Genomic DNA, 25,438 nt, shown 5'->3' with positions numbered 1-25,438 from the left:
GGCCGCATATAAAAATATGAGAAGCTGTGTTAGGTAGAAGATAGATGCATAGTAAATTGTAGTAATCTAGTGGAAACCGTCAATGAAGTTCTAATCTGTAATGGAAAAAAATGAGGTTGTATGAGAAACATGGGTTGATAAGTAAAAAGTGTGGAATGGTTGTGAAGAAAGCTTAAACTTACGGTGTGCAGTAGGTGGTTGTCCTCTCTAGTGGCCTGGCTTTCTCAAAGTAACGGTCTCGTTCGCGTGATCGAGTCTATTGTTGGTTCGGCCGTGTTTGCTAGGATGGAAGGAGCGGAGGGGGAAGGGGAGGTGCAGGGCTGGTTTGAGGAAGGGGGGGGGGGGGGGGGGGTTGAGTTGGAGAGATGGAGGTGGGTTTGTTTTGGCAAATATAAGGAATGAATGTTTCAAGAGGATGTTAGTTTACTCGCTGACTTCTAAAGCTCGAATGGTGTGGCCTTCTCAAAGTGATGGTCTCGGTCGCGTGATCGAATCTATTGTTGGTTTAGCTGTGTTTGCTAGGTTGGAAGGAGCGGAGGGGGAGGGTTGGTGTGAGGAGGGGGGGGGGGGGAGTGGTGGTGAGTTGGGGAGATGGAGGTGGGGTTTGTTTGTGTTATAGAAATTTTGACAAATGTATGGAATGAATGTTTCAAGTAGAATGTTCTTTTTCTCGCTGACTTCATTTAAGTTGTGAGTGGGGTTCATAAACTGATCTAAATCGATGTGGATGCTCTCGAGAACGTTGAGCAAGGTGCCTTTTTGCTCATAATGCAAGATCTTCAGGTCTTTGTCTATTGAAGTGTATTCGTGGCTGGATGTTTTATGGTGTTCGCTCATAGCTGAAAAACGATTATATTTGAGAGCGTTGCGATGTTCGGCGTATCTTATGACAAAATTGCGGCCTGTTTGACCTATGTAGCTGGAATTACAGGATTGGCACTTTAATTTGTAAACTCCGGAGTTCAAATATTTGTTGTTGATGTTGCTATTGTTATTGTTGACAGTGTGTGGATTGAAAATGAGTTTGGAGTTGGTGTGGGAGGTTCTGTAAGCTATTTTGATGCTATGTTTCTTGAAAATATTAGAAATTTGGTAAATGCTACTATTATTGAAAGTGAATGTGGAAAATTTTTCTTTTGGAGCGGAATCTTTTACTAGGGTAGTCTTGGGTATGCTTTTGTATCTATTGATGATTCTGCTGATGAAGGTTCTATTGAAACCATTGTGTTCTGCAATGTTGTAGATGGTATTAATTTCTTTTTTGTAATTCTTGCGAGATAAAGAGATAGTTAATGCTCTGAGGACCATGCTATTGTAGCTGCTTTTTTATGTATGTCTGGGTGCACAGAGGTCTGATGGATGGTATTGATGGTGTGGGTGGATTTCCTGTATATATTGAAGGATAAAGTGTTGTTGCTGTTGCGCATAATGGTTAAGTCCAGGTAATTAAGGGCTTTATTGTTTTCTGACTCTATGGTGAATTTTATATGTGGGTCAATAGAGTTGAGAAATCCAAGTACTGTGTTGCTGTTAGTAACGTGGGAGTCTAAAATAACAAAGGTGTCATCTACAAAGCGTGTCCAGTGTTGAATGCCATTGATCTTGCCAATGATGTGAGAATGTTCTAAATGATCAATGTAGATGTCTGCAAGGATTCCTGAAGCTGGTGACCCCATGGGAAGACCTATCTGTTGGTAAATGACATTATTGAAAGTGAAGAAATTGTTGTTCAAAGTAAATTCCAGAATTCAAATAAATTCATCTATTTCGCCTATACTTAAATTGCTGAATTTGGAGAGATTGTTTTTGATCAATTGTACGGTGCTGTTAACGGGAACATTAGCGTACATGTTAGTAATATCAAAAGAATGAAGAGTGTGGTGTTTGGATAAATTAAAGTGTTTCATCTTATTGCAGAATTCTAAGGAGTTCTTTACTGATGTGTTGGCTTGAAAACGATAGTGTGACTTGAGGAATTTGTGAATGAATCGAGATACTTCATAGGTCGGACTGTTTCTGAAATTGATAATGGGTCTTATGGGGATGCATCTATCTTCTACCTAACACAGCTTCTCATATTTTTATATGCGGCCCTTCCGACCCCTCTATAATAAGGCAAAACACCAGCCAACATTATGAAACAATAATGAAGAAAGGGACTGCTAGATTGAGAAGATACTGAGAATGCTGCTATTTCTAAAGCCTTAAATTTCATGGTGTTTTTTCTCCTTGTCATAGGCTTTTCGCCTGCAGGTTAATTCAGGCTTGGTTTCTCTCAAAAATGTCTGCTCCCGCTCTCCTCCTGACCAATTTGATGTGATGGGTTTCCACTAGGATGATTTTGACAGCAATTTCAAACTGTTTTGTCATTTTTATAAACCAAAATTTGTAAACTATGAGGTCCACAACCTCACCATGTGCTACTATTATTCATTTCCATCTGCATCATTTGTTTTCTCATTCCCTTATTTCTTAGGTTAACGCAGTTTTTAGTATCAATTATTATTTCAAATTAACACCTGTTTCACTGAATTTTGTCGCAATAAGTTGTTTTTTGCTCTGCATATTGATGTAAATATTGTATATTTGTGCTAAAATTGTTTCCGTCTAGGCTCTCTTTTGTTTGTTTTTTCATTTGCTGTTTCATTATGTTTTTTAGAATTTTTTCGACTTATATTATGTAAATTATTCTAACCCCCTAATTTTTTCACTGAAGATGGCTCAAGCGAGCCGAAACATGTCTGAATTTGTTTACTCCGTCTAATGACGGAATATATGATGTATTGAATAGGAGGATACTCTCATTTTTCGCCATTGTAAAGTGAAAACCGTCAATACGGAATGATTCTAATATCTTGTAATGGAAATGCCATCCAGGCAAAGAAAGCTAACCTTTATTGTAATCTCAAAATAAAGGTCACCAAATTAGGGCAAGACTTACGTTTTTTGAAAAAATGCTTGATTAATGACATAACCCCCAATTTTCTAAAGTTTACCAAGAAAACGCACAGAAATACAGCAAAAACTTGCGCGACTCAATCTGGATTAAAGAGGAAATCAAATTTCTCCATAAAAAGAAATCTCTCCTGAACCACAAACTATATGAAACTCATTTAGAAGTTTCCACTCTCCTTTGCCCCCTCGAATGGACGTCCTTTCAATTACACGTCTCCAACAAACTTAACCTCACTTTGTTAAAGAAACAAAACACACTTGACAAGAAATGGAATGCTCTTTCAAAAACAAAAACAATGCTTAGCAAACATAACAACTCAAATAACACAAGGCCTAATGATTTTCACCAACCTGTAGTAAACTTAAGTAAAATCATTCTTGATGCCGATGATCTTGATGTGCTGAGCACGGGACCTAAACATAATTGGGGGTAATCCTTCTAACCGTGATAATTTAATTTCCACCATAGCTGAATCTGAATTGGCCATTAATAAATTACCAATAAATATACAAGAAGAGGTCCGATATGAAGTCAAACACAAGCTATCTTCCATCCTCAATCAACAACAAACCATTAAACCCAACACAGTGCACGTAGCTAAAGTAAACAAACTTAAGAAGAAAGTGAAACAAAACGACTTAATTATAACAAAAGCCGACAAAGGAAATGCTACCGTAATCATGGACAAAAGTGACTATGTTAATAAAGCACACACGTTTTTTGCAGACAACAACTTCATAACCTCTAAAAAAGATCCAACTAATAATATACAAAGAGACCTAAAAACCATCATCAAGAACATTTCATTTCTGTTTAATGACCTTGAAAAATCCAAAATGATTATCATGAATCCAAAACTTCCCACAGCCAAAGCGCTACCCAAGATCCATAAAACACACATCCCCATAAGACCCATTATCAATTTCAGAAACAGTCCGACCTATGAAGTATCTCGATTCATTCACAAATTCCTCAAGTCACACTATCGTTTTCAAGCCAACACATCAGTAAAAAACTCCTTAGAATTCTGCAATAAGATGAAACACTTTAATTTATCCAAACACCACACTCTTCGTTCTTTTGATATTACTAACATGTACGCTAATGTTCCCGTTAACAGCACCGTACAATTGATCAAAAACAATCTCTCCAAATTCAGCAATTTAAGTATAGGCAAAATAGATGAATTTATTTGAATTCTGGAATTTACTTTGAACAACAATTTCTTCACTTTCAATAATAGCTGCCTCTGTGGATCCGTGGTAGAGTGTCGGCCTCCGGATCCCAAGATAGCGGGTTCAAACCCGGCAGAGGTAGTCGGATTTTTGAAGGGCGGAAAAAAGTCCATTCGACACTCCATGTCGTACGATGTCGGCATGTAAAAGAACTCTGGTGATACATTTGGTATTTACCCGACAAAATTAATTAAATCTCAGCCATAGACGCCCAAGAGAGATCCGGTTTACTCTAGGTCCGCTAGATGGCAGACAGAGTAAACCAGAACGTCGAAATTGACGAGCAGACAGCCAGATGGCGTCAAATCGAAATGTCTGCAAACGGTAGCTGAGGCCATACGATTATTATTATTATTATTATTATTATTACTTTCAATAATGTCATTTACCAACAGATAGGTCTTCCCATGGGGTCACCAGCTTCAGGAATCCTTGGAGACATCTACATTGATCATTTAGAACATTCTCACATCATTGGCAAGATCAATGGCATTCAACACTGGACACGCTTTGTAGATGACACCTTTGTTATTTTAGACTCCCACGTTACTAACAGCAACACAGTACTTGGATTTCTCAACTCTATTGACCCACATATAAAATTCACCATAGAGTCAGAAAACAATAAAGCCCTTAATTACCTGGACTTAACCATTATGCGCAACAGCAACAACACTTTATCCTTCAATATATACAGGAAACCCACCCACACCATCAATACCATCCATCAGACCTCTGTGCACCCAGACATACATAAAAAAGCAGCTTACAATAGCATGGTCCTCAGAGCATTAACTATCTCTTTATCTCGCAAGAATTACAAAAAAGAAATTAATACCATCTACAACATTGCAGAACACAATGGTTTCAATAGAACCTTCATCAGCAGAATCATCAATAGATACAAAAGCAGACCCAAGACTACCCTAGTAAAAGATTCCGCTCCAAAAGAAAAATTTTCCACATTCACTTTCAATAATAGTAGCATTTACCAAATTTCTAATATTTTCAAGAAACATAGCATCAAAATAGCTTACAGAACCTCCCACACCAACTCCAAACTCATTTTCAATCCACACACTGTCAACAATAACAATAGCAACATCAACAACAAATATTTGAACTCCGGAGTTTACAAATTAAAGTGCCAATCCTGTAATTCCAGCTACATAGGTCAAACAGGCCGCAATTTTGTCATAAGATACGCCGAACATCGCAACGCTCTCAAATATAATCGTTTTTCAGCTATGAGCGAACACCATAAAGCATCCAGCCACGAATACACTTCAATAGATAAAGACCTGAAGATCTTGCATTATGAGCAAAAAGGCACCTTGCTCAACGTTCTCGAGAGCATCCACATCGATTTAGATCAGTTTATGAACCCCACTCACAATTTAAATGAAGTCAGCGAGAAAAAGAATATTCTACTTGAAACATTCATTCCATCCATTTGTCAAAATTTCCATAACACAAACAAACCCCACCTCAATCTCCCCGACTCACCACCACTCCCCCCCCCCCCTCCTCACACCAACCCACCCCCTCCGCTCCTTCCAACCTAGCAAACACAGCCAAACCAACAATAGACTCGATCACGCGACCGAGACCATCACTTTGAGAAGGCCACACCATTCGAGCTTTAGAAGTCAGCGAGTAAACTAACATCCTCTTGAAACATTCATTCCTTATATTTGCCAAAACAAACCCACCTCCATCTCTCCAACTCAACACCCCCCCCCCCCCCCCTTCCTCAAACCAGCCCTGCACCTCCCCTTCCCCCTCCGCTCCTTCCATCCTAGCAAACAATACCAATATAATGGTCCGTTATTGGACATTATAAATTTTCCAGCCAACTCATTCTTGGTTGCCTGCGCTTCGCCCTCGTGTGCTAAGTTAGGCTCATCAGTTGGGACTTAGCACACCACCCAAGACGCAAGGCTAGCGCATTCCGTGGAGGCCACTGCATAGGCTACTTGAAGCCACCAGCAGTGCCAATGCACTATGAGAGATATGTCTCATTCCCTTTGGGAATCAACATCTGTATTATCTGATGGCCAGGCAGGCATCAAATTTTGGAAATGAGACATAGCTCTCATAGTGCATTGGCACTGCTGGTGGCTTCAAGTAGCCTATGCAGTGGCCTCCACGGTATGCGCTAGCCTTGCGTCTTGGGTGGTGTGCTAAGTCCCAACTGATGAGTCTAACTTAGCACACGAGGGCGAAGCGCAGGCAACCAAGAATGAGTTGGCTGGAAAATTTATAATGTCCAATAACGGACCATTATATTGGTATTATAAATTTACTCATTCGGGACAAATATTTTAAATTCCCTTTGGGAATCAACATCTGTATTATCCTAGCAAACACAGCCAAACCAACAATAGACTCGATCACGCGAACGAGACCGTTACTTTGAGAAAGCCAGGCCACTAGAGAGGACAACCACCTACTGCACACCGTAAGTTTAAGCTTTCTTCACAACCATTCCACACTTTTTACTTATCAACCCATGTTTCTCATACAACCTCATTTTTTTCCATTACAGATTAGAACTTCATTAACGGTTTCCACTAGATTACTACAATTTACTATGCATCTATCTTCTACCTAACACAGCTTCTCATATTTTTATATGCGGCCCTTCCAACCCCTCTATAATAAGGCAAAACACCAGCCAACATTATGAAACAATAATGAAGAAAGGTACCGCTAGATTGAGAAGATATTGAGAATGCTGCTATTTCTAAAGCCTTAAATTTCATGGTGTTTTTTCTCCTTGTCATAGGCTTTTCGCCTGCAGGTTAATTCAGGCTTGGTTTCTCTCAAAAATGTCTGCTCCCGCTCTCCTCCTGACCAATTTGATGTGATGGGTTTCCACTAGGATGATTTTGACAGCAATTTCAAACTGTTTTGTCATTTTTATAAACCAAAATTTGTAAACTATGAGGTCCACAACCTCACCATGTGCTACTATTATTCATTTCCATCTGCATCATTTGTTTTCTCATTCCCTTATTTCTTAGGTTAACGCAGTTTTTAGTATCAATTATTGTTTCAAATTAATACCTGTTTCACTGAATTTTGTCGCAATAAGTTGTTTTTTGCTCTGCATATTGATGTAAATATTGTATATTTGTGCTAAATTTGTTTCCGTCTAGGCTCTCTTTTGTTTGTTTTTGATTTGCTGTTTCATTATGTTTTTTAGCATTTTTTCAACTTATATTATGTAAATTATTCCAACCCCCCTAATTTTTTCACTGAAGATGGCTCAAGCGAGCCGAAACATGTCTGAATTTGTTTACTCCGTCTAATGTCGGAATTTATGATGTATTGAATAGGAGGATACTCTCATTTTTCGCCATTGTAAAGGTTGAGCAAGCATGGTGATTTTATCGCACATTTCTGAACTGTTTTCTCCTCCATCATGGGAAAACTGCTATATTCTTTCATCTCTATCATGATAAGATATCTTGCTTAGGACTGCTAGCATTTTTATCACCATCATCATATTGCTCTAACATTATGAAATAAGACAAGAAAGGCCCTAATGAACTAGATGCCCAATTCTATAGAGCAGGGGTGGCCACTAACCTTACTTCTGGGAGCCGCAAATTTAGGAGACAAAAATTGGGAGCATGTTTAGAAAATGGTTTATAAAATGAAGGCACGCTTTTAATTTTATAACAAATGAAGGAACATTTATTTTCTACACTACACACAACATTATTTTTCAGGTACACACCAAGGAATGAGATTTTACTTTTGAGAAGTGCTTTTTTGAGTGTTCATTTTTGCTGTTAGTTTTTTTAAATCTGGCTGATAATTGGTAAGCGCAGTTCGCACAAGTTCACTTAAATGTTCATCAGTTAGTTCAGATCAATATTTAGATTTAATAAATGTAAGCGTTGAGTACAGTGATTCACACACACAAGTAGTCACAAAGTTTGAATTAGTCTTTTAGCACACTTTTGTTAGTGGGTATTTTTCTTCCGGAATATTCTTCCAAAATTCAATGGTAAAAATGCCACTTCGTTTGAGTCCTTTTATTCCTTTGTCCTCTTGCATTTCTAGTAACTCCAACTCTACAGCTACTATATACTAGGATATTGGTGATGAAACAGGACAGCCATCGCCCACAACATCAACAGAAAAAGGATTTTCCATGAATGAAAAAGAATGTTTAAGTGATCTCAAATCATTAAATCTGCTATTGATTTCTTCAGCAAGGCCAGACATTTTACTCATGCAATCTTCAGTTTCCACCTGAACATCAGGAAGGCTTTCAGTAATTTTCTTCAAACATTTGAAGTGAGAAAATGTTTTAGTCTGAAGGTCTTTCCCAAAAATCTTCAACTTGCTATGAAAGCTAAAATACAGTCGGGGTCAATTCAGAAAAGTTTTTCTCTTCCTTGTAAAGATATGTTTTAGCGTTTTTAAATGCTGGACCACATCTGTAAAAAAGCCAAATCTAACAACCACTGGGGGTCATTAAGTTCAGGGAATGATTTTCTTCCCATAAACTGTTTGATTGGATCAGGTAATTCAAAAAATCTATCAAGAACATTGCTTGGTGATAGCCATCTTATTAAGCAGTACCAAGATACATCATCAGGAAGCTCATCACTGTTCATATCTTCTATAAAAGATTTTAACTGTCGGTTGTTTTGGCACGAGCGAATACAGTTCACAATTTTTAGAACTACCTGCATAATATGCAGGTACTGAAAATATTTTGCTGCTAAATATTCTCTGTGAATAATACAATGTACAGGTAGGAAATCAGGAAATGATGTGTCAGCATAAAGCTCAATAAGCCCTTGTTTCGTGCCAGTCATAGATGGTGCACTATCGGTAGCAATGCTGACAATATTACCGATAGGCACCGAGTTTTTCTGTAAAACATCATCCAGGGCTTCATTAATGTCACAACCACGAGTAGTATCCTTCAAAGTAACCAGATCTAAAAGTTCTTCCACCACCTCTAAGTCCTTTGACACATACCTCACAAATATGGCTAGTCGTGGTTTATCTTTGATATGAGTACACTCGTCCAGAGCCAGACTTACTGCTGAGCACTCGCTTAGATTTTTTGTAAATTATTTAAAATATCCGCACTAATATCAGAAACTCGCCTCTCTATTGTGTGTCTAGCAGCGGACATCTCGATCAGTTTCTGTAGTTTGTTATTTTCGGGTTCTAAAACAGAAATAACTTGCGCCATGTTCTTAATAAACTCCCCTTCTGTGTAAAGCTTTTTTACTTTTGCAATATTAAAATCCAAGATTAAGCCAGCTTCGGTTGTCAGATCTGCTTCCTTGGTAAAATTGACATAACCCTATGCTGACCATAAAGTTCTTCCTTTAGTGATTTCAGTTTGGTTTTTCTTAACTGAGAGCCCACAGGGAAATCTTTGTTTAAACCACTGTGGTTAGTGTCATGATGGCGTTTTAGATTACTGGCCTTGAACTGTGACAAAGTTACTTGACACAAAAGACACATTGGCTTACCGTTTCTTTCTACAAAAACGAATTCTTCCTCCCAGTCGGTATTAAAAGCTCGATTCTCATCTTTATATTTACGCTTCTCAGACAGCATCGTAACTGTTCAGACACCAGGCCACAACTGTACCCAAACAGTACACAACAGCACACAGAAAAGTATTGGCACTCGCTATTGCCTACACGTGAACGTGATTGGCTTCACCTCACGACACTGACTCACTGACACACTCTCCTGCTCAAAGTACTATCTAACAGAAGGCGTCGGAATTATCTTCACCTCCCATGTCTTACCACTGACGTACAGTGCTAATGATGTTAAGGCGCACATTGCTGCTACTGACTGCTGCCGGCCGCGAGATGTCGTTAGATTCCATTAATTATATAATTTAATTTTACTGTAAGGTTGGTGTCAAGAGCCGCACAAGACTGACTCGCGAGCCTCGTTGTGACCAGCCCAGCTATAGAGTAATATATATGTTGGAGAAATGAACTTTGGATAATAAGTACAATAAATTCACTAGTCTACAAACGTAATATTTACCCAGAAAATCACAAGAAAAAAGAGCCAAACGTCTACATTTCTCAATTAAATACAGATGACGGCTGTATCTGTCACTATAAGGGAATGAGTTAATGTTCAGACTACATGTCTACAAGATATTGGTAGCATTGTTTGGAGCCATTTCTAATAAGCAATATGAAAATCTTCAGGTCAAACTTTCTATAAATGTTAGCACAACACATTGAAATACTAGGGATGTAAAACACACTGTGAAGGGCATTTAAAACAACCTGCTAATATTTAGTCTGAAAAATAATATTTGGAAGAAAATATGCAAGTTATTGCCATTATTTCTTAACAATAAGAGCACAAGCAGAAAATACTATTTGTAATTGTGTTTAAGTACAGAAAAATAGGAACATGAAGAGAAATACATAATAGAATAAACACAGTGACATGTAAGTATGAGATGAGGGAGCAACAAGAGGAGATGGGAACACGACAAAAAAGGATAAGGACAATCTCCGCATCTTCACATAGATGGAAGAGGCAATAAATAATATTCAAAGATTTAAAAACATAATGATAAAATTGAAATACATTTTTAACATGAGATCATCTCTAAAATGAAACTCTAGAAATATGAGAGAGTCCATCTATGTGAGATGCAAAGATAGTCATAATTATTTTGCCTTTTCAAGTTAGTCCTTGTTTTGTTGCTCCCTCTTCCCACAATGACCCATCATTGTGTTTCTCCCACCATGTGTTCCTATTTATAAATGACTTAAATGGTCACTTGCTTATTCCTTTCCATTATTTATTTGTAATGTTATAGGAAAGACCATTCCTAATGTGACTGAACTATAATTTCCAATGTTTTCATCCTTTTTTCAGTATGCAAAAAAAAAAACAACAAAAAAAACCTGCTCTTTTGAAGATAGGTGTCCTATAAGGAAGTAGTCTGTACCAGCTAGTTAACTACAGTATGTCAATAGCTATGTGTAGATACTTATGTACATATTCACAGTAATATTCACTTCAATCAATACTCAATTGGATTTTAAAGCAATACATATGATTTCCAATCTAGAGCAGCACTACCCCACAAACTGATCTTCTATCCCTCTCAAGGAAGATGGAAGGGATATGGTACAAAGTAAGTTTACCACTACCGAGCTCGATAGCTGCAGTCGCTTAAGTGCGGCCAGTATCCAGTATTCGGGAGATAGTAGGTTCGAACCCCACTGTCGGCAGCCCTGAAAATGGTTTTCCGTGGTTTCCCATTTTCACACCAGGCAAATCCTGGGGCTGTACCTTAATTAAGGTCACGGCCACTTCCTTCCCACTCCTAGCCCCTTCCTGTCCTATTGTCGCCATAAGACCTATCTGTGTCGGTGCGACGTAAAGCAAATAGCAAAAAAAAAAAAAAAAAAAAGTTTACCACTAGGAAGCTAGCTGAATTTACCATCTTCAACCCACATGGTCAAGCACGAGCCTCCTGATGCACAGGTGTTGTCTTCAAACTTATCTGCAATCTGTATTGTCATACAAATTATCGCCTCGGGGAATGACACACCTTTTGTACATTTCAATTTTTCATCATAATGTTAGTGTTAAAAATGCATGTAAATGTCAATAGGTTAGATTGTAGTCCATAGAGCAACAGCACCTTGGAAAATTCTGAAGATGGTAGATCGTGGTCAGTGCTAGTTCTTTAGAACACTAACTGATTATCATGCTAGCCTTTGGGCAAGACGTCCTGAGTTTAATTCTCAGCTAAGTTGGGGATTTTAACCTTCACTGGTTAATTGTATGGCTCGAGGAAAGGGTGTTTGGGCCATCTTCAACATTAGATTTTATCCTAGGATGGCCCCATCCTAATAGACATGCACGTCACCCATTGGTGTCATCTGAAAAAACCTGCATCAGGGCCCCTCTGGAGGCCACATGCCTTGGGCCATTGGATATTTCTTGAAGTTGAGGCCAATATGTGTTTAGTTATATCAATGCACGGGATTCAGTAAAGCTTTACTCTCATTTACTTACATAAACATCTTTCTTGAGCAGACTAATTCAGTACAATGGATAATAATCACTGGCAATGATGTGTGTGTCTGAATGTATATTTTTTTAAATATGTATGAATCTGAGAGAAACAACTCAATCGAAGAGTCTCTTACCTTGTGTTGGGTCATAATTTGGATCTGCATGAAATCCTGCAACCTCAGCTTTTGAAATTCCTGTATAGAAAATAAATAAAAACCAAATCAAAATAAAATAAAATATCTAAAGGAAATTTTTTGGGTTTATCTCAAATTATTTTCTACTAATATATTAAATAGTACTAATATAAAATACAAAACACTATCACATTATATTTCTTTATTGCATATTAAAAACAGAAGATTATTACACTAAAATAAGTCACCAATATATTTATATACCAATATATACTTCCATTAAATATTCTACATCAGATGTACAAATACAACAGTTCCACTCACTAGTCTCATAACATTATTGCCATTTTACAAAAAAACAACATATTCTACTTTGATGGCAGTTTTATGCAACATACAAATACTCTAACAGCTCAACAGCAGTAACATGGCCTGATTACAGTATATTGTACAATGAACTCTTCAATTAGCAAATAGCAATCTGCAATATTTTCTTCAGAGATGAAATATTCTGACAGAACTACAGCACATTAAAAAATTCAGTTAGGCTGCAAAATTATTTTAAAATGAGTTATACGATCTGTGCTATTTCAAGGAAAGTGCTTGTCCTTAATGTGAGTGTAATAACTTTACTCATATTTAATTAAACTACATCATAGACAATTTTGACTAAAAAAGCGCATCTATAACAAATCACAACCTGTGTGTAAAATCTCCAAAGAAAATTATGCAGAACAAAATATTTCACAGCCAGCTTCAATTCTACTCTACTTTACAAATACCAACAGGCAACCCTATACACCGAACAACAAAACAGTGTTTCTCTCTCGGCCTCATTCCATAAAATAAAAAACCCATCAACACTGCTCTAAGTCAGTGGTTCTCAAACTTACGTTCATCAGAAAATGCTAGTATTAATACAGATTATATCATCACTAAGTACTGGATATCAATATTGGGCTGATGATCTAGAGGTTAGCCCCTTGAAACAACAACCACCACCAAATCAACACTGAATGATATAATTTACATTTCATAGACAATTTTCATTCACACTGAATGAAAAAATATCAGTTAACAAACAGGAAACATAACCTCATATTTCACCACTGCACCAAAACAAGTTAATATTACGGATACATTACATCATCATACACATAGAATAAAATATTCTTTGGAAAATACGATAGTATTTTGGGCTATAAATGAAATGTTTCTATTCTGAATGTGTTGCTAATCCTTTGTTATGCATCCTCAGGCGAAAGCATGACTACTAGTAATGTCAAAGGGCTTTAATTAAAATATCCCCTTAATCCTTCCATGCTAGGGTTATCATTAGAGCCTGGAAGTTCAGGCATTTAATTTTGCTGAAATAGGCAAACAAATGAGCACTTAATATTTAGGCAGTAAAATAACTAAAATAGGTATTTATAACGACAAAAATGGGCACTAAAATAAAATAAAATAATAAATAATAAAGATGCTTTAACATAAGCTACATAACACACATTTGCATCACATTTTAAGTAATCTTACATCCCTCTGAGGGTGGGATGATAGAATAACATCAACGGTATTCCATGTCTGCCGTATGAGGCGACAACTAAAAGGGAGTTAAAAATAGGAGAGGATTTCCACCAATCAATACTTATTTATTGTACACATTAAACTACAGGACCGGTTTCGACCTCATATTCAAGGTCATCTTCAGCTGAACCATATATACATATTAATATAATGAAGCTTTGATTAAGATTGTGGTGTTGAAGGAATGCCATATGATGATGATGTACATTTAGTTACATACAAATGGGGCACGTCTTAGCGTGAGCTGGCGTATATGTCATTCTGTGCAATATTGCAACTGTATGTCTAAAATGTTGAAGGTCTTAAAACTAGTGTATAAAACACGTCTTTTCCTAAACTAACTTATATATATGTGCAAGATAAAAACAATACATAAAAACACTTCATGTACATGAACATTCGTTCTTGCTTGGTGGTCAATACATCGACTAACTTCCGTATTTAAGTCTTATTCACAGTTGTACACTTCAGCTGCTATTCATAGAGTTTGTAAAATTGCATGGATAAAAGTTTTGTCTTCCTGTGCGTATGTGAGATAAAACACTTTCAATTTAAAAAGGGTGCCAAATGTATGGATGAAATTCAAGTAAAATATGTTCAGCTCTGCTGTGTGTGTTGCCCTTTTGTAAGAACCAGTTCATGTTTACTTATTGGCGTCCGTAAATCTGGGTGACATTGGTTTCAAAGTAGTGGCTCCTTTCCCATTTGTAGCTGTGCAATGATGTTATGTTTATCTGTGGAAGATAAGATTGAGTTATAAATGATATTGTGCGGAGGAATGTCTAAGGGTTATGTGTGTGAATTGGAATATGTACTTACTGTTGTTGGTGTAGCTGAGTTGTGTTTGACATGCGAGCTTGTAATGTACTACTTCGTGTTCTTCTTGGGCTTATGCTAGCTGCTGTGAGGGGAAGGAAAGGAGGGGTAGGGAGAGTTGTTGTTGTAGGGGTAGGGATGGAGCTGGGTGTGTTGTTTGGTGTTTTTCTGTTGCTTGTTGCATTGTGTTTATCGATTAACTTAAGGTAAGGGTTTTTTAAGGCGGGGATAACTGTATTGAAGATGATGTTAGTTTTTTCTGTGATTTCATTTATGTTGTAATTTGGATTGGTGTACTGATCCAAAGTGATGTAGAATTCTTCTGTTATGTTGAGCAGGGGGCCTTTGGGGTTTATGTTTAGGATTTGCATATCGTTATCGATGTTTGTGAAACTGTGTTTATAGTCTGCGACATGTTGTCCTATTGAGGAAAAATGATTGTGTTTCACTGCATTTATGTGTTCGTTATATCGGGTTAGGAAGTTTCTACCGGTACGTCCGATATAGCTGGTCTCGCAGTTATTACATTTGATGCGGTATACCCCTGAGTGGTTGTATTTGTTGTTGCTGTTGATTGTCCTGATATTGTGTATGATGTTGGTACTATTGTGTGTAGTTCTGAATGCTATTCTTAGGTTATGTTTTTTAAAAATGTTAGTTATGGGGTATATGTGTACATTGTTGAAAGTGAATAGTGCATAGTCTTTCTTGGGTTCGTTTACTTTTGTTAGTTTGGTTTTGGGTTGGGATTTTATTTTGTGAATGATTTTGTTAACCATGTCTTTCTTGAATCCATTGTTTTTAGCTATGTCATGAATTAATTGTAATTCTTTGTTTAGATCTTCTTTTGTTAACGGTATATTGAATGCTCTGTGTATCATGCTATAGTAGGCTGCTCTTTTGTGTATGTTGGGGTGAACGGAATCCATTTTAATTGTATTTGAGGTATGCGTGGGTTTTCTGTATATTCTGTAAGAAAGGTGGTCATCATGTCTAGTAGTCGTTATGTCCAGGTAGTTCAGTTTGTGATTGTTTTCGGATTCCATGGTAAATTTTATATGGGTATCTATTGCATTAAGTTTATCTAATATATCAGTTTCATTTGTGGACCTATTGTCGAGGATAATAAAGATATCATCAACAAATCTACACCAAAAAAATATATGGTCTATTTTGTTGATGAATGTGTGCTCTAAATAGTCTATGTAAATTTCGGCAATTATACCAGAAGCGGGAGATCCCATTGGTAAACCCTGTTGCTGATAGATAGTATCATGGAATTTAAAGTAGTTGTTACTAATGGCAAAATTAAGTAGTTTAATGAACTCTTCTATTTCCAAAGTGCTTAGATTGCTATGACTTTTTAGGTTAGATTCAATGATTTCTATTGTTCGTTTTGTGGGAATATTTGGGTACATGTTTATTATGTCAAATGATGCGAGTTTGTGATATGGTTCAATCTTTAATCCTTTTGTCCTATTACAAAATTCTATTGAGTTCCGTACTGTTTTATTAGCTAAGAATACGTAGTGCTTTTTGAGAAATCGTTGAATAAATTGCGAAAGTTTATAGGTTGGGCTTGCTCTGTAGTTAATAATGGGTCTCATTGGAATATGTTCTTTGTGTATTTTGGGATAAGCTTTAGCAGTAGGTATTTGAGGATTCATTGCTATAAGTTTAGAGGATTCTACTTCTGTTAAAAGAAAGTGTGTATTTTTTAATAGGGTTTTGAGGTTCCTTTGTATGTTATTGGTCGGGTCTTTACGTTTGATGAGGAAAGTGTTATCTTGAAAACATTCTTTGGTTTTCAATATGTATTGGTCTTTGTCGATAATAACTGTGGTATTGCCCTTATCGGCTTTCGTTATTAGTAGATTATTCTGTTTTATCTTGTCTTTGAGTTTGTTTATGTGTACTTTGTTGGTTGATTTATTATTTTGGGAGTTACTGTGAATTTTGTCAATATATTGTGGGAGCCTTTTTTAATATCATATCTGACTTCGTCTCGTAGCTCATGTGGGATTTTCTGTATGGCGTTTTCTATTTCGGTGATAGTAGTTGTAATGTTCTGGAAAGTTGATGTGTTACCCCAATTGTGCTTGGGTCCCTTGCTCAAGATAACCGTTTCCATTTCGTTAAAAGACGTATTTGTGAGATTTTTTACGGGTGGGTGGAATTTGTGTTCAGTGATTTCATTGGAAAAGGTGGCAGAGTTCGTGTTCGGAGTTTCGGTTTTTGGGTTTGGTATGGATGGTTGTTTAAGTGCTTCTAACTTCTTATTTAGTGTATTCTGTTTTTTGGTGGCTAAGTTCCTGATTTTTTCTGTCGTGATCTGCTGAAAATTATCCCAATAGCTATGTGGTAACTCGTTAGATGCCTTTAAATGTATTCGGTATAGTTCGTTGTTAAGATGTTGTTTTTTACGGTATAAAAACTTAATTTCTTCTTTCAGCCAGATTTTGTTTGTTCTTTTTTGCGTATTTTGAGTTTGTTTAGTGTGTCTGTGTTTATTGTTATATTTTCTCAGGAATTTAGGTGTTAAGTCATTTTTTAGACATTCCTTCAGAAAAACAATGCTCTTAATCGCATTCGTTAGTTTGATCTTTAAGTTTCGAAATCTATGTGCGCTCCATTTTGCCTGGTTGGCTACGATATCGTAATCTATAATCTTCATTTCCGTATTGACAATTGCACAATTAAAAATAGGAGAGGATTTCCACCAATCAATACTTATTTATTGTACACATTAAACTACAGGACCGGTTTCGACCTCATATTCAAGGTCATCTTCAGCTGAACCATATATACATATTAATATAATGAAGCTTTGATTAAGATTGTGGTGTTGAAGGAATGCCATATGATGATGATGTACATTTAGTTACATACAAATGGGGCACGTCTTAGCGTGAGCTGGCGTATATGTCATTCTGTGCAATATTGCAACTGTATGTCTAAAATGTTGAAGGTCTTAAAACTAGTGTATAAAACACGTCTTTTCCTAAACTAACTTATATATATGTGCAAGATAAAAACAATACATAAAAACACTTCATGTACATGAACATTCGTTCTTGCTTGGTGGTCAATACATCGACTAACTTCCGTATTTAAGTCTTATTCACAGTTGTACACTTCAGCTGCTATTCATAGAGTTTGTAAAATTGCATGGATAAAAGTTTTGTCTTCCTGTGCGTATGTGAGATAAAACACTTTCAATTTAAAAAGGGTGCCAAATGTATGGATGAAATTCAAGTAAAATATGTTCAGCTCTGCTGTGTGTGTTGCCCTTTTGTAAGAACCAGTTCATGTTTACTTATTGGCGTCCGTAAATCTGGGTGACATTGGTTTCAAAGTAGTGGCTCCTTTCCCATTTGTAGCTGTGCAATGATGTTATGTTTATCTGTGGAAGATAAGATTGAGTTATAAATGATATTGTGCGGAGGAATGTCTAAGGGTTATGTGTGTGAATTGGAATATGTACTTACTGTTGTTGGTGTAGCTGAGTTGTGTTTGACATGCGAGCTTGTAATGTACTACTTCGTGTTCTTCTTGGGCTTATGCTAGCTGCTGTGAGGGGAAGGAAAGGAGGGGTAGGGAGAGTTGTTGTTGTAGGGGTAGGGATGGAGCTGGGTGTGTTGTTTGGTGTTTTTCTGTTGCTTGTTGCATTGTGTTTATCGATTAACTTAAGGTAAGGGTTTTTTAAGGCGGGGATAACTGTATTGAAGATGATGTTAGTTTTTTCTGTGATTTCATTTATGTTGTAATTTGGATTGGTGTACTGATCCAAAGTGATGTAGAATTCTTCTGTTATGTTGAGCAGGGGGCCTTTGGGGTTTATGTTTAGGATTTGCATATCGTTATCGATGTTTGTGAAACTGTGTTTATAGTCTGCGACATGTTGTCCTATTGAGGAAAAATGATTGTGTTTCACTGCATTTATGTGTTCGTTATATCGGGTTAGGAAGTTTCTACCGGTACGTCCGATATAGCTGGTCTCGCAGTTATTACATTTGATGCGGTATACCCCTGAGTGGTTGTATTTGTTGTTGCTGTTGATTGTCCTGATATTGTGTATGATGTTGGTACTATTGTGTGTAGTTCTGAATGCTATTCTTAGGTTATGTTTTTTAAAAATGTTAGTTATGGGGTATATGTGTACATTGTTGAAAGTGAATAGTGCATAGTCTTTCTTGGGTTCGTTTACTTTTGTTAGTTTGGTTTTGGGTTGGGATTTTATTTTGTGAATGATTTTGTTAACCATGTCTTTCTTGAATCCATTGTTTTTAGCTATGTCATGAATTAATTGTAATTCTTTGTTTAGATCTTCTTTTGTTAACGGTATATTGAATGCTCTGTGTATCATGCTATAGTAGGCTGCTCTTTTGTGTATGTTGGGGTGAACGGAATCCATTTTAATTGTATTTGAGGTATGCGTGGGTTTTCTGTATATTCTGTAAGAAAGGTGGTCATCATGTCTAGTAGTCGTTATGTCCAGGTAGTTCAGTTTGTGATTGTTTTCGGATTCCATGGTAAATTTTATATGGGTATCTATTGCATTAAGTTTATCTAATATATCAGTTTCATTTGTGGACCTATTGTCGAGGATAATAAAGATATCATCAACAAATCTACACCAAAAAAATATATGGTCTATTTTGTTGATGAATGTGTGCTCTAAATAGTCTATGTAAATTTCGGCAATTATACCAGAAGCGGGAGATCCCATTGGTAAACCCTGTTGCTGATAGATAGTATCATGGAATTTAAAGTAGTTGTTACTAATGGCAAAATTAAGTAGTTTAATGAACTCTTCTATTTCCAAAGTGCTTAGATTGCTATGACTTTTTAGGTTAGATTCAATGATTTCTATTGTTCGTTTTGTGGGAATATTTGGGTACATGTTTATTATGTCAAATGATGCGAGTTTGTGATATGGTTCAATCTTTAATCCTTTTGTCCTATTACAAAATTCTATTGAGTTCCGTACTGTTTTATTAGCTAAGAATACGTAGTGCTTTTTGAGAAATCGTTGAATAAATTGCGAAAGTTTATAGGTTGGGCTTGCTCTGTAGTTAATAATGGGTCTCATTGGAATATGTTCTTTGTGTATTTTGGGATAAGCTTTAGCAGTAGGTATTTGAGGATTCATTGCTATAAGTTTAGAGGATTCTACTTCTGTTAAAAGAAAGTGTGTATTTTTTAATAGGGTTTTGAGGTTCCTTTGTATGTTATTGGTCGGGTCTTTACGTTTGATGAGGAAAGTGTTATCTTGAAAACATTCTTTGGTTTTCAATATGTATTGGTCTTTGTCGATAATAACTGTGGTATTGCCCTTATCGGCTTTCGTTATTAGTAGATTATTCTGTTTTATCTTGTCTTTGAGTTTGTTTATGTGTACTTTGTTGGTTGATTTATTATTTTGGGAGTTACTGTGAATTTTGTCAATATATTGTGGGAGCCTTTTTTTAATATCATATCTGACTTCGTCTCGTAGCTCATGTGGGATTTTCTGTATGGCGTTTTCTATTTCGGTGATAGTAGTTGTAATGTTCTGGAAAGTTGATGTGTTACCCCAATTGTGCTTGGGTCCCTTGCTCAAGATAACCGTTTCCATTTCGTTAAAAGACGTATTTGTGAGATTTTTTACGGGTGGGTGGAATTTGTGTTCAGTGATTTCATTGGAAAAGGTGGCAGAGTTCGTGTTCGGAGTTTCGGTTTTTGGGTTTGGTATGGATGGTTGTTTAAGTGCTTCTAACTTCTTATTTAGTGTATTCTGTTTTTTGGTGGCTAAGTTCCTGATTTTTTCTGTCGTGATCTGCTGAAAATTATCCCAATAGCTATGTGGTAACTCGTTAGATGCCTTTAAATGTATTCGGTATAGTTCGTTGTTAAGATGTTGTTTTTTACGGTATAAAAACTTAATTTCTTCTTTCAGCCAGATTTTGTTTGTTCTTTTTTGCGTATTTTGAGTTTGTTTAGTGTGTCTGTGTTTATTGTTATATTTTCTCAGGAATTTAGGTGTTAAGTCATTTTTTAGACATTCCTTCAGAAAAACAATGCTCTTAATCGCATTCGTTAGTTTGATCTTTAAGTTTCGAAATCTATGTGCGCTCCATTTTGCCTGGTTGGCTACGATATCGTAATCTATAATCTTCATTTCCGTATTGACAATTGCACAATTAAAAATAGGAGAGGATTTCCACCAATCAATACTTATTTATTGTACACATTAAACTACAGGACCGGTTTCGACCTCATATTCAAGGTCATCTTCAGCTGAACCATATATACATATTAATATAATGAAGCTTTGATTAAGATTGTGGTGTTGAAGGAATGCCATATGATGATGATGTACATTTAGTTACATACAAATGGGGCACGTCTTAGCGTGAGCTGGCGTATATGTCATTCTGTGCAATATTGCAACTGTATGTCTAAAATGTTGAAGGTCTTAAAACTAGTGTATAAAACACGTCTTTTCCTAAACTAACTTATATATATGTGCAAGATAAAAACAATACATAAAAACACTTCATGTACATGAACATTCGTTCTTGCTTGGTGGTCAATACATCGACTAACTTCCGTATTTAAGTCTTATTCACAGTTGTACACTTCAGCTGCTATTCATAGAGTTTGTAAAATTGCATGGATAAAAGTTTTGTCTTCCTGTGCGTATGTGAGATAAAACACTTTCAATTTAAAAAGGGTGCCAAATGTATGGATGAAATTCAAGTAAAATATGTTCAGCTCTGCTGTGTGTGTTGCCCTTTTGTAAGAACCAGTTCATGTTTACTTATTGGCGTCCGTAAATCTGGGTGACATTGGTTTCAAAGTAGTGGCTCCTTTCCCATTTGTAGCTGTGCAATGATGTTATGTTTATCTGTGGAAGATAAGATTGAGTTATAAATGATATTGTGCGGAGGAATGTCTAAGGGTTATGTGTGTGAATTGGAATATGTACTTACTGTTGTTGGTGTAGCTGAGTTGTGTTTGACATGCGAGCTTGTAATGTACTACTTCGTGTTCTTCTTGGGCTTATGCTAGCTGCTGTGAGGGGAAGGAAAGGAGGGGTAGGGAGAGTTGTTGTTGTAGGGGTAGGGATGGAGCTGGGTGTGTTGTTTGGTGTTTTTCTGTTGCTTGTTGCATTGTGTTTATCGATTAACTTAAGGTAAGGGTTTTTTAAGGCGGGGATAACTGTATTGAAGATGATGTTAGTTTTTTCTGTGATTTCATTTATGTTGTAATTTGGATTGGTGTACTGATCCAAAGTGATGTAGAATTCTTCTGTTATGTTGAGCAGGGGGCCTTTGGGGTTTATGTTTAGGATTTGCATATCGTTATCGATGTTTGTGAAACTGTGTTTATAGTCTGCGACATGTTGTCCTATTGAGGAAAAATGATTGTGTTTCACTGCATTTATGTGTTCGTTATATCGGGTTAGGAAGTTTCTACCGGTACGTCCGATATAGCTGGTCTCGCAGTTATTACATTTGATGCGGTATACCCCTGAGTGGTTGTATTTGTTGTTGCTGTTGATTGTCCTGATATTGTGTATGATGTTGGTACTATTGTGTGTAGTTCTGAATGCTATTCTTAGGTTATGTTTTTTAAAAATGTTAGTTATGGGGTATATGTGTACATTGTTGAAAGTGAATAGTGCATAGTCTTTCTTGGGTTCGTTTACTTTTGTTAGTTTGGTTTTGGGTTGGGATTTTATTTTGTGAATGATTTTGTTAACCATGTCTTTCTTGAATCCATTGTTTTTAGCTATGTCATGAATTAATTGTAATTCTTTGTTTAGATCTTCTTTTGTTAACGGTATATTGAATGCTCTGTGTATCATGCTATAGTAGGCTGCTCTTTTGTGTATGTTGGGGTGAACGGAATCCATTTTAATTGTATTTGAGGTATGCGTGGGTTTTCTGTATATTCTGTAAGAAAGGTGGTCATCATGTCTAGTAGTCGTTATGTCCAGGTAGTTCAGTTTGTGATTGTTTTCGGATTCCATGGTAAATTTTATATGGGTATCTATTGCATTAAGTTTATCTAATATATCAGTTTCATTTGTGGACCTATTGTCGAGGATAATAAAGATATCATCAACAAATCTACACCAAAAAAATATATGGTCTATTTTGTTGATGAATGTGTGCTCTAAATAGTCTATGTAAATTTCGGCAATTATACCAGAAGCGGGAGATCCCATTGGTAAACCCTGTTGCTGATAGATAGTATCATGGAATTTAAAGTAGTTGTTACTAATGGCAAAATTAAGTAGTTTAATGAACTCTTCTATTTCCAAAGTGCTTAGATTGCTATGACTTTTTAGGTTAGATTCAATGATTTCTATTGTTCGTTTTGTGGGAATATTTGGGTACATGTTTATTATGTCAAATGATGCGAGTTTGTGATATGGTTCAATCTTTAATCCTTTTGTCCTATTACAAAATTCTATTGAGTTCCGTACTGTTTTATTAGCTAAGAATACGTAGTGCTTTTTGAGAAATCGTTGAATAAATTGCGAAAGTTTATAGGTTGGGCTTGCTCTGTAGTTAATAATGGGTCTCATTGGAATATGTTCTTTGTGTATTTTGGGATAAGCTTTAGCAGTAGGTATTTGAGGATTCATTGCTATAAGTTTAGAGGATTCTACTTCTGTTAAAAGAAAGTGTGTATTTTTTAATAGGGTTTTGAGGTTCCTTTGTATGTTATTGGTCGGGTCTTTACGTTTGATGAGGAAAGTGTTATCTTGAAAACATATCTTGAAAACAAATATTCCCACAAAACGAACAATAGAAATCATTGAATCTAACCTAAAAAGTCATAGCAATCTAAGCACTTTGGAAATAGAAGAGTTCATTAAACTACTTAATTTTGCCATTAGTAACAACTACTTTAAATTCCATGATACTATCTATCAGCAACAGGGTTTACCAATGGGATCTCCCGCTTCTGGTATAATTGCCGAAATTTACATAGACTATTTAGAGCACACATTCATCAACAAAATAGACCATATATTTTTTTGGTGTAGATTTGTTGATGATATCTTTATTATCCTCGACAATAGGTCCACAAATGAAACTGATATATTAGATAAACTTAATGCAATAGATACCCATATAAAATTTACCATGGAATCCGAAAACAATCACAAACTGAACTACCTGGACATAACGACTACTAGACATGATGACCACCTTTCTTACAGAATATACAGAAAACCCACGCATACCTCAAATACAATTAAAATGGATTCCGTTCACCCCAACATACACAAAAGAGCAGCCTACTATAGCATGATACACAGAGCATTCAATATACCGTTAACAAAAGAAGATCTAAACAAAGAATTACAATTAATTCATGACATAGCTAAAAACAATGGATTCAAGAAAGACATGGTTAACAAAATCATTCACAAAATAAAATCCCAACCCAAAACCAAACTAACAAAAGTAAACGAACCCAAGAAAGACTATGCACTATTCACTTTCAACAATGTACACATATACCCCATAACTAACATTTTTAAAAAACATAACCTAAGAATAGCATTCAGAACTACACACAATAGTACCAACATCATACACAATATCAGGACAATCAACAGCAACAACAAATACAACCACTCAGGGGTATACCGCATCAAATGTAATAACTGCGAGACCAGCTATATCGGACGTACCGGTAGAAACTTCCTAACCCGATATAACGAACACATAAATGCAGTGAAACACAATCATTTTTCCTCAATAGGACAACATGTCGCAGACTATAAACACAGTTTCACAAACATCGATAACGATATGCAAATCCTAAACATAAACCCCAAAGGCCCCCTGCTCAACATAACAGAAGAATTCTACATCACTTTGGATCAGTACACCAATCCAAATTACAACATAAATGAAATCACAGAAAAAACTAACATCATCTTCAATACAGTTATCCCCGCCTTAAAAAACCCTTACCTTAAGTTAATCGATAAACACAATGCAACAAGCAACAGAAAAACACCAAACAACACACCCAGCTCCATCCCTACCCCTACAACAACAACTCTCCCTACCCCTCCTTTCCTTCCCCTCACAGCAGCTAGCATAAGCCCAAGAAGAACACGAAGTAGTACATTACAAGCTCGCATGTCAAACACAACTCAGCTACACCAACAACAGTAAGTACATATTCCAATTCACACACATAACCCTTAGACATTCCTCCGCACAATATCATTTATAACTCAATCTTATCTTCCACAGATAAACATAACATCATTGCACAGCTACAAATGGGAAAGGAGCCACTACTTTGAAACCAATGTCACCCAGATTTACGGACGCCAATAAGTAAACATGAACTGGTTCTTACAAAAGGGCAACACACACAGCAGAGCTGAACATATTTTACTTGAATTTCATCCATACATTTGGCACCCTTTTTAAATTGAAAGTGTTTTATCTCACATACGCACAGGAAGACAAAACTTTTATCCATGCAATTTTACAAACTCTATGAATAGCAGCTGAAGTGTACAACTGTGAATAAGACTTAAATACGGAAGTTAGTCGATGTATTGACCACCAAGCAAGAACGAATGTTCATGTACATGAAGTGTTTTTATGTATTGTTTTTATCTTGCACATATA

The 25,438-nt window shown here is 36.3% G+C and overlaps 1 protein-coding gene across 3 annotated transcripts in view; it reads right to left on the bottom strand.

Annotated features, from left to right (window-relative positions):
* LOC136871943 (protein bric-a-brac 2) overlaps positions 1–25,438 on the bottom strand; it is a 305,261-nt gene that overhangs the window by 34,537 nt on the left and 245,286 nt on the right. For all 3 annotated transcript variants that reach the window (XM_067145688.2, XM_067145689.2, XM_067145687.2), the window contains exon 5: positions 12,378–12,437. In XM_067145688.2, coding sequence (XP_067001789.1) covers positions 12,378–12,437 — 60 coding nt within the window. The remainder of the gene's footprint in view (positions 1–12,377; positions 12,438–25,438) is intronic.

The sequence above is a fragment of the Anabrus simplex genome, chromosome 4 (genome assembly GCF_040414725.1).
Source record: "Anabrus simplex isolate iqAnaSimp1 chromosome 4, ASM4041472v1, whole genome shotgun sequence".
NCBI lineage: Eukaryota > Metazoa > Arthropoda > Insecta > Orthoptera > Tettigoniidae > Anabrus > Anabrus simplex.
Note: the sequence above shows the minus strand (reverse complement) of the source record. Positions and strands in the feature narration are given on the sequence as shown.